Raw genomic sequence first — 10,000 nt, 5'->3', positions numbered from 1 at the left:
TCTTGCTATTTACTTCTTTTCTTTCACCTCCTCTTCTTAACCTTATTCTTCTTATTCTTGTTATTGTTATTCTTGTTCTTGCTCCTCCTTCTCCTCCTCTTCCTACCCAGAATATTCTTGTTTTCGTTTTCGTCTCTGTCCTCCTCTACCTGTTCTTCTTCTTCTTGTTCTTCTTCTTTCTTCTCCTCGTTCTCTTCCTTGTTAATACATCACCAGCTGATTGCCTCGCCAGCCTGCTAACATGCCTCACTCCGCGCTGCGTTATTTAAAGACAGTTCATGAAACAACGCTATTTTTTTCTCCAAGTGTAAAGAAAATTAGCCATACAGAAGAAGAAGAAGAAGAAGAAGAAGAAGAAGAAGAAGAAGAAGAAGAAGAAGAAGAAGAAGGAGAGGAGGAAGAAAATAAGTAAATTGCAGCTCCTTTCAAATTTCTCACGTCGTTATAATGTAAATGACTTAGTGTTCTTATTTATTTGTTTCTATTTTGAACTTTATTAGAGCTTTTTCTTTTTCTATTTTCAGTTTTTCTTGGTATTTTTTCTCAGTTTGCTTATTTATAGAGTTAATTCTGAATATCCATCTATGTATTTATTTACCTATTATCATTTTTGTTTTATTCTTAACTTACTTATGACATTTACTAATTTCTTTCAGGTTTATTGTCAACTTATCATTTAAATTGTCTTGCTTTGAACTTTAAACGAAATTTCAAAGTTATTTCTTTATTTACTATTTATTTATTAAGTTTTGAATGTCATTTATTTATTTTTTTTCGTCTATTTATCCTTTCCATCATCATCATGTTTTGGCGCTTGTTTTATTTTATAATTTCCGTATTTCGTGACACAATTGCGTTCTTTTAGCTTTCTTACTTGGCTATAGAATTACTGCCTACATTTATTGCTCCTGTGTGTCTACTGTCTTTTTTCTATCTTTTTTCCTTTCCTTCTTGACGTAATAGACTTCGGTATGCAGATTGTGCGTTGTTCTTTCATACTTATTTCCTTCACTTTTAGATTACTTCCTTTGATTATGCAGCAATTTTCGTGTTTCCTCAAATATCGTGATTCGTTTAACACGGGAAAGGCGAGTCGCTCTTACCTTTCGTTTTCTTTCACTTCGGTATGTTACGCTTCGTTTGGCGCCTCTGTGTTCCTGTCGCTGTCTAGAGAGCTGTATTTAGAAACGCCTTGCTCTTCACGACGGCTATTTCCAAAGGCTCTCGTTGAAGGTACTCATGTTTTTAAGGGTATTTATTATGGTTCTAGTGATGGATTAGCAAGATTTCTAGTTGGTCATAAGGAGAAAGTATCTTGAAAACCAGGCTAGTCGTCTATGGGGATAGGAACAATTGTCGTGGTGAGAGAACAAGACGTTTTTGAATGTGGCTGTCTGTTGTGCGAGGAAGAACCGCTGTGTGTTAGTTCGTTCCATCGAGACGTGGTTCGGAATCCTTGGGTTCGAATCAATGGGGCAAATAAATCAGCGTGTGTGTGTGTGTGTGTGTGTGTGTGTGTGTGTGTAAGGGAGACAAACTAATGATAACATACACAAACAAGTTTTCGTAATATTCAAATAGGAAGGTTTACCATTACTTTGTTAAACTGTTTGTATTTGCACTTCAAAAAAATAATGCCCTTTCAGCTTTCTTTCCTTTGAACTTCATGCTTTTCTTTCTCTCTTTATCGTTCTCTCCTATCTTTCCTTTTCTCTATTCTCTTTTGTACTTGTTTCTTTTCTTTTATTTCTTTCGTCCTTTGCAGTAAACTAATTTCCTTTTTTTTTCGTACGTAAATATCTTTCTTTCATCCTCTACTCCTTTAATCTTTTTTCTTCTATTGCACTAAATCTCTCTCTCTCTCTCTCTCTCTCTCTCTCTCTCTCTCTCTCTCTCTTAAATGATTCTTGTTTCCTTCTGCGCAGTTTTTTTTTAATCTTTTTCCACTCAACTAATCCTGGCAACTTTCCTCCTCCCCAGTGATGTGCAGAAGCAGGAGATGAACGATGGAGGATGAGGAGGAGGTGGACCAGGATCTACACCCTCCATCTCTCCACCCTTCACTAAGACTATCACGTGAGTTGCTTCTCGTACAATAATTAATGTCTAGTTTGCCTCTACTAACGATCCAATAATTCAGTATTCAGAATGATAATAATTATTTTTTTTCCTTGTTATCTCTTTCGAAGCTTTCTTGTAAGTAAATAATTCATGATCCTTCCGGTTATGAAAGCTTTTATGGTCAACTGGAATATAATATTTTGGATGCCGTGGTACTGGCAAGGTTGGGACTGTCTTGGAAGCATCATGGAAACACTAACAAGAAACAAATCGAAGACAAGATAAATGAATGATAAATGAACTACGAGAACTTGAGCGTTAATTGAACCGTTAACAGTTACGCTTCACCTTAAACAAAAGTAATTGATTTATTAACATGTGTGGAAGATAATATACTTGTCTGGTTTATTTTTCACAGGAGTGTGATCGTCCTACATCTGGCAACATGGCGTCGCCTGAGACAGTCAAAGTTATCGTACGATGCCGACCAATGAACAAACGGGAGAATGACTTAAAATGCAAGGTAATGTTTTAGTTGCTATTTCATTATCACTGCATTCCTGCCAGAGAGAGAGAGAGAGAGAGAGAGAGAGAGAGAGAGAGAGAGAGAGAGAGAGAGAGAGAGAGAGAGAGAGAGAATTATTAAGAGTCATGGTGAAATTACGTACGTATGTCAGTTAGTCAGTGTATTCGTGTGTGTGTGTGTGTGTGTGTGTGTGTGTGTGTGTGTCATGACCCGGGGCGCTCTTTCTGCTAACTACCTGTCTTCCGCCTGCTAATTGGCCCTCCTGCTCACCTGCCGCTAGTTAGGCCGTGCTTGATGACATCGACCATTACCGCAAGATTATCCATGAATGTGCTTTTGTAATTAACCTTTCCCTGTACGCCTGCCTTGTTCTTTGGTGCTTCTTTATCTCTTCTCTCTCTCATCATCCTTTTTCCTGACAGTCCTTCCTATGCGGGTTTCCATTATTCTTCCTTTATCACCTTTTTCTAAGTTTTATTTGGTAATTTTTATTCATTTTTCTGTTTTCATTTACGCTTTATCATATTATCTGTTTCTTTTTCCTTTTTCTTCTTTTACGATAAACTTCCAATACCTTCCATTCATTTCCTTCTTTACTGCCATTTACCATCTTATCAGTGTTTTCTGTCCTTCTTCTTCTTCTTCTTCTTCTTTTTTCTTCTTTTTTTCCTTTTTTTTCCCTTCTTCTTCTTCTTCTTCTTCTTCAACCCTTCTCTTCTTCTCTACCTTCTCCTCTTCTTCGTCTCCCTTTCCCCCTCATAAATTACGAATACGTTATAATTATCCCTTAATAAGTTTCAGAAGGAACAGGGAAATGAAAGACGTAATGGCCGGCCGAAGTGGTGGTGGTGGTGGTGGTGGTGGCAGTGGTGGTGATGGTGGTGGTGGTGGCGGTGGTGGTGATGGTAGTTTAAACAGTAACAAAAGAAAATCAAGGTCAAAGTTCACAGACGTTTTTTAACCTTGTGTGTGTGTGTGTGTGTGTGTGTGTGTGTGTGTGTGTGTGTGTGTGTGTGTGTGTGTGTGTGTGTGTGTGAAAGATATGCAAATAAGATGGTTCCTCTCCCCCCCAATTCGTCTCCCCCTCGGCCTCCCCCTTCCTTCCTTCCTTCCTCTCCTCACCCACTTCACTCACTCCTACACAGCCCCGAGTCACGCACACATGTAAACACACACACACACACACACACACACACACACACACACACACACACACACACACACACACACACACACACACACAATAATAAATTCACAGGTGTGGAAAATCATGAGAGAGAGAGAGAGAGAGAGAGAGAGAGAGAGAGAGAGAGAGAGAGAGAGAGAGAGAGAGAGAGAGAGAGAGAGAGAGAGAATACACAAGCAAACCAATATTCAACCAACAAAGTAATATTCAAATCAAGAAACATGAAATCAATCCACTTATGCAGACTCCACGAAAAACAACAATTCACTATTAACACATTTCCGTCAATATCCACTAAAATATATCCACATTGAGCGTGTGTGTGTGTGTGTGTGTGTGTGTGTGTGTGTGTGTGTGTGTGTGTGTGTGTTTGCCACGTGTCCGTGCGGGTAAACAGTCCATGTTGTTACTGACTACAAGAGGAGGAGGAGGAGGAGGAGGAGGAGGAGGAGGAGGAGGAGGAGGAAGAGGAGGAAGAGAAGGAGGAGGAAAAAGAGGAGCAGGATAAGTAGTGGAAAAGATTAAAGCGAAGGGGATAGAAAATGGATAAAACAAAGAGAGAGAGAGAGAGAGAGAGAGAGAGAGAGAGAGAGAGAGAGAGAGAGAGAGAGAGAGAGAGAAACAAAAGAAATACTGTTCCTCTAATTCTACTCAAATGCAACTTCCTCCTTCCACTCTCCCTCCCACCAACACAAACGGAGGTGAGAAAGTTCAGTAAACACACACAAGCAGCACTCAGAGTAGTATTGATCAGAGTACTGCCATTACACATGTACTATGGAAACACCGAAGCGAGAGAGTACAAGGGAATGGCTCCAGTCACGAATACTATCAAATTTTAGTCAAGGTCATAATGTAGTAACTTCGATTCTTCAGCTTTTACTTAACAATATACTAAGCACCACTATGATTCTCTCTCTCTCTCTCTCTCTCTCTCTCTCTCTCTCTCTCTCTCTCTCTCCAGTACAAGGGCAATGCAAGGTTTAGGGAATGTGTCTATAAATATTCTAAAGTGTGTTGATATTAATGATTTGTGATTTAGCAGCAGTAGTAGTAGTAGTAGTAGTAGTAGTAGTAGTAGTAGTAGTAGTAGTAGTAGTAGTAGTAGTAGTAGTAGTAGCAGTAACAGTAACAGTAGCAGTAGTAGTAGTAGTAGTAAGAGTGAAAATTTTCATAGTAACAGCAGCAGAAACAGTCAAGAAAATAACGATTATTCCGCCAGCAGTAGCAGTAGCAGTAGCAGTAGCGGTAGAGGTGGCTGATATAATAATAACAACACAGGTGGTGGCAGTGGTGTTAGCAGTAGTGGCAGTAGCAATCAATGCGTCACATAACACCGTCACCAACCGACCATCCCAGCTAGTGACCTCCCTCGCCCCCTCAGCAATGACCTTCACTCTCTCTCCCTCTCTCTCTTTCTGTCTCTCCCTGACCCAGATATTCCCAACTCTAAGATCCCCAAATGAAAAATGAACGTACATGAAGCGAAGGTCGAAATAGCACATTAAAATCTATACCACTCCCGACCTTCTGCGAGTTTCGAGGAATATCTGAGGGTAAATCTAAATCACGTGACCTTGTTGATGTTTTGGTGATGTTTTGGTGAGTTCTGGCGTCTTCTGGCCTCGCTGCGACGCCCTTACGTAACTACCATGACTGCTGGAAACTGTCACGACCTTCCTGCGCCCTTACCATGACATTTAATGGGAATAATTTAGTGTCCCTACAAACCTACCAACCTACTGAAGCCGTCTCTCTCTCTCTCTCTCTCTCTCTCTCTCTCTCTCTCTCTCTCTCGTTCATTCTTTTTCCATTCCTCCTTGCTTCCTTTTCCTCTTCCTCTTCCGTCTCCTACTTGTTTGAAGTCTTCTTTTTCTTTTCTCTTGTCTTTTTAAAATTATCTTGTTATATTTGAGCTCTTACTCTCTCTCTCTCTCTCTCTCTCTCTCTCTCTCTCTGGCGCGGTCCATACATTTACATATTCTATTAAAGGTTTCTGGGGCAAATTCTAACGATTACCTTTACCTACATTTATCATCTTTTTTATTCATTTTTTTTTGTTCTTCACGACGGTGGTGGTGGTGGTGGTGGTGGTGGTGGTGGTGGTGGTGGTGGTGGTGGTGGTGGTGGTGGTGGTGGTGATGGTGGTGGTGGTGGTGGTAGTCATGTTGTTATTGTTATTGTTGGTGGTGATGGTGGTGGTGGTAGTCATGTTGGTAGTAGTGGTGGTGGTGGTGGTGGTAGTCATGTTGGTAGTAGTGGTGGTGGTGGTGGTCGCGGTGGTGGTGGTGGTGATATTCTGAGAAACCAAGAGTGGTGAATAATTGAGGAAATAGGAATAATTTAGTTCCCAACTGCCTCTGCCTGACTTGCTTTAAGATCTCTCTGCTTCAAATGTTAGTTCTCTCTCTCTCTCTCTCTCTCTCTCTCTCTCTCTCTCTCTCTCTCTCTCTCTCTCTCTGCTTCTTCCAATACGCTTTCCTTTCTGCATTGCTAGTAATATGAATACAAAAATTAAACAAAGCACACTTACAAGATATTGAGGGTCGACTGTTTCGCTATTTTCTTTTGGAGTCTTTGTAAATGCTATTCTTTTATTAACTATTTATAAGAAAAAAACGTTATTCCTTTATCAAACACGTAATTATGATTTTTACGATAATTTCTGTTCTTGCTGGGGTATTTTCGATAATGTGAAAGGATGATGGTGTTGTGACAATTAAGGTACTTCTTAGAACTGCTGCGTTTGCTACAATTATCGTACATTATCATCAACTGTTGTATTTCTGCGAACCTTTTTTTTTTTTCTTACTAAGTTCTTGTTATCGTGCTTCCTCTCTAAAGTTCATTCTCTCTCTTTTCAATACTCCTTCCTTGCTTCATTCTTTCCTCCCACAATATTCCTTCCTTCCTTTCCTTTCTCTCTCTCTCTCTCTCTCTCTCTCTCTCTCTCTCTCTCTCTCTCTCTCTTCTTTTATTCTTTTGTTATTTTTTCTTTTATTCATTCAATGCACAGAGTCTCCGTATTTCATTCTAGTATAGCTTAACTTCAAACACACACACACACACACACACACACACACACACACACACACACACACACACACACACACACACACACACACACACACACACACACACACACACACACACACAGAAGATAAGTAGAAAGAAGGCGAGGAGGAGGAGGAGGAGGAGGAGGAGGAGGAGGAGGAGGAGGAGGAGGAGGAGGAGGAGGAGGAAGGGAAAGGAGAAGGAGGAATCCCGTCACAATGATAACAACGATGACAAAAATGATAACGACGAAGGTAATGAACAAGAATGACTACCACGTACACACACACACACACACACACACACACACAAGGCTACCTCACCTGTATGATTGGGTACTCAAGGTTAGCTTCGTCTTGCCCTCTCGTCACCCTTTCCCGCTTCTCCATGCGCACGTCAATACAAGTAAATGGTACAGTGCACGAATGGCGGGGAGGGAGTAGGGGAAGGAGGGGGAAGGAGGGGAAAGGTACAAAGGGAGGAGAGTGCAGGAGGGGGGGGGAAGGTGCAAAGGGAGGGAAGTAAAGTGGGGAAGGGGGAGAGAGGGAGAGATTGGGCGGTAAAAAGTACATAGTGAGGTTGTTTGTATTGATTTCAGTCTAACTTTGACACATTTCTACCAGGTGAAAAATCTAGGTGAGACGAGAGAGAGAGAGAGAGAGAGAGAGAGAGAGAGAGAGAGAGAGAGAGAGAGAGAGAGAGAGAGAGAGAGAGAGAGATGCATGGCCGCTATAAAACATTCACAACACCCGTGCCGCAATCTGTGTAATCGACAACATAGCGAACGCAATAACGAAGTCCCGCTAACAACATTCCCACATTACATCACCAACCCATCGATACGCCAATAATTAACGAGTAACGAGGGCAAACAAGCTAACAACTTAATCACCCCACAAACATTTCACGCTCCGGTAATGGAAGACACGTGACTAATATTTGCATCGTTATATTCTTCATTATCAGAATTTTAGGCCAGATGGGTTAATTAGTGTTTTTTCTAAGGGTGTATCTGTACGGTGATGTAAACAGTGGTGCGTGTCTATACAGCAGCAGGGAAGGTTTTCAAAGGTAACAACTTGGTCAGGTAATAACTCAAGGCAGGTGAGTGACCGCTGGGTTAACGCAACTTTTTCTTGGTCTCTTTCTCTTTCTCTCTTCCGTAGTTTCTTTTGTTCTCTCATCCTTGCTCTTGCTTCTCTTGGTTCTCTTCATTCTTTCATTGTTTCTATGGTTTGTCATTTTCTTGATCTCTCTTTCTACTTTTCTTTTTGTATCTTTGTTTCACTAGTTTATTTCCTTATTTTTTTTTGTATAGTCTTCTCACATTTGTCATTATTCCTTTTTCACCCACACCGTAAAACTTCGCATCTTTAAACATACTGAATATTTGCAGAATCATCTCTCACTCATCATTTAGTAGTATTTATTGGGCTCATAAATACAATGGCATTCCTAAACACATCAGACACTCTCGTTATCGTTTGACATTCATCACTATTAATTTTTTGTCTGGTCAATAGAAAACGTAAAAGAAAGCCAGAATTCCTACATGTACTTAACTTCACATGACCTTCCACTCATCAATGTATATTTTTAGTCTTATTATTAACAGAAGGAAGAGTCACATAAAAATATATCAAACATTTATACCAATTCTCATTCATCATATTCTTTTAGTCATTGAACGAAAAGAAAAAGAATAGATAGTAAACTCGCATTCCTAAAACATATTTTACTTTACACGATCCTATCTCATTCTCTTCTACTCTCTCTTGCACTTCGTCACGTCCTAAATCCCTTCACCTATTTTCGTGCACGTGTGTCAGTGACCTCACCAGACATCGCAGGGCTAAACTCGTGGCGTGCGTGGGATCTTTGGCCTCCCAGGTACAAACTGTGGCGATTCTCCCGTGATAATGGTGGCAGGTGGCGGTGCGGTGGCGTGGCGGTGTGGCGGTGTAGTGACAGGATTATGCGGTATGGTGTGTTAGTTATGGCAGTCGCAGATTTGTGTTTTGTGTTTGTATTTCACGTGTGTGTGTGTGTGTGTGTGTGTGTGTTGATTGTTTATTGGACATAGTGATGGTGGTAGTGAAGGTTTATGTTTGGGTATTATGCAGTATGTGGCTCATGTAGTGGTGAAGTATTCTTCATATTGACGTTTAATGATAGTGCTTATATTTCATGCATGAGGGTTAGACAGTGGTGGTGGTGGTAGTGGTGAGGGATCAAAGCGGATATGATAAAGTATAGGAAGGCAGTGGTAATATTTGTGGTGATAATATGCGACGAAAAAATGTGGCGAAAACCTAAACACAGAGAAGAGTCAATGTCAGGGTTACGGAATATTATATAAGAGAATTATGCATGTTGTGACGTTTGTGGCGAGGAGAAATGGTGAGGAAACGTGAAGATACGACGACATGCATTCAAAACTTATCGTCAGGGTCAAACAGGGTGTGGGTATTATTGCGTATTAGAACCATGGATCCAGTAGTGATAATAGTAGCCAAAACAGTAGCACGGAAGAGTAAAAATGCGTAGATATACACACGAAAGTCAAAGTTAGATAATCAGTGTGAATATTATGAATGACAATAGATATGCATGGGAAAGTCAATGTTATGATATCAGTGTGAATATGAATATGTATGAGAAGTGCATTATACTGTGTGGGTGTTGAAATACTAGCGGAAGTACATATAGAAGTGTAGATGAAAGATGAATGTGAGCGAGTGAGGTGTGGCGTAGTGTATTGTAGGAGGAAGTGGAGCATGGAGTAAGTGTGCTGTGGCTGGTGTGTGGATGTGTGCGGAGGTGGATAGAGGCGGCAGTGTTGTGGCAACGAAGATATGCCGCAGTGATATGAGGTAATTACTAATGGAGATGACACAGCGATAAGGAGTAGGAAGAAGTGTATCGGCAAAGAAACACGTATAATGAAACGCGACAACATGACTCCGTAGAGGTTTGCATAGTATTCACCTTACGCTCTGCCCTCAACATGCCTACTTGAAAGACCACACATATCAATAGTAGGATTTATAAGAGTGTATATCCTGTTTATAATGTAGAATTCATATTAGTTTATCACCAAAAGCGTAAAAACATCCTTAAAAATCAACTATTATTGCTGTGTGTGTGTGTGTGTTCCCCTGACCTACGCCCAC

General features: G+C 40.6%; 1 protein-coding gene across 4 annotated transcripts in view; it reads left to right on the top strand.

Moving 5' to 3' along the window:
• LOC123503241 (osmotic avoidance abnormal protein 3-like) overlaps nucleotides 1-10,000 on the top strand; it is a 59,864-nt gene that overhangs the window by 8,601 nt on the left and 41,263 nt on the right. For all 4 annotated transcript variants that reach the window (XM_045252809.1, XM_045252806.1, XM_045252808.1 and 1 more), the window contains exons 2-3: nucleotides 1,981-2,076; nucleotides 2,480-2,584. In XM_045252809.1, the coding sequence (XP_045108744.1) occupies nucleotides 2,507-2,584 (78 nt within the window). In that variant the 5' untranslated portion in view covers nucleotides 1,981-2,076; nucleotides 2,480-2,506. The remainder of the gene's footprint in view (nucleotides 1-1,980; nucleotides 2,077-2,479; nucleotides 2,585-10,000) is intronic.

Source organism: Portunus trituberculatus, chromosome 13 (genome assembly GCF_017591435.1).
Source record: "Portunus trituberculatus isolate SZX2019 chromosome 13, ASM1759143v1, whole genome shotgun sequence".
NCBI lineage: Eukaryota > Metazoa > Arthropoda > Malacostraca > Decapoda > Portunidae > Portunus > Portunus trituberculatus.
Note: the sequence above shows the minus strand (reverse complement) of the source record. Positions and strands in the feature narration are given on the sequence as shown.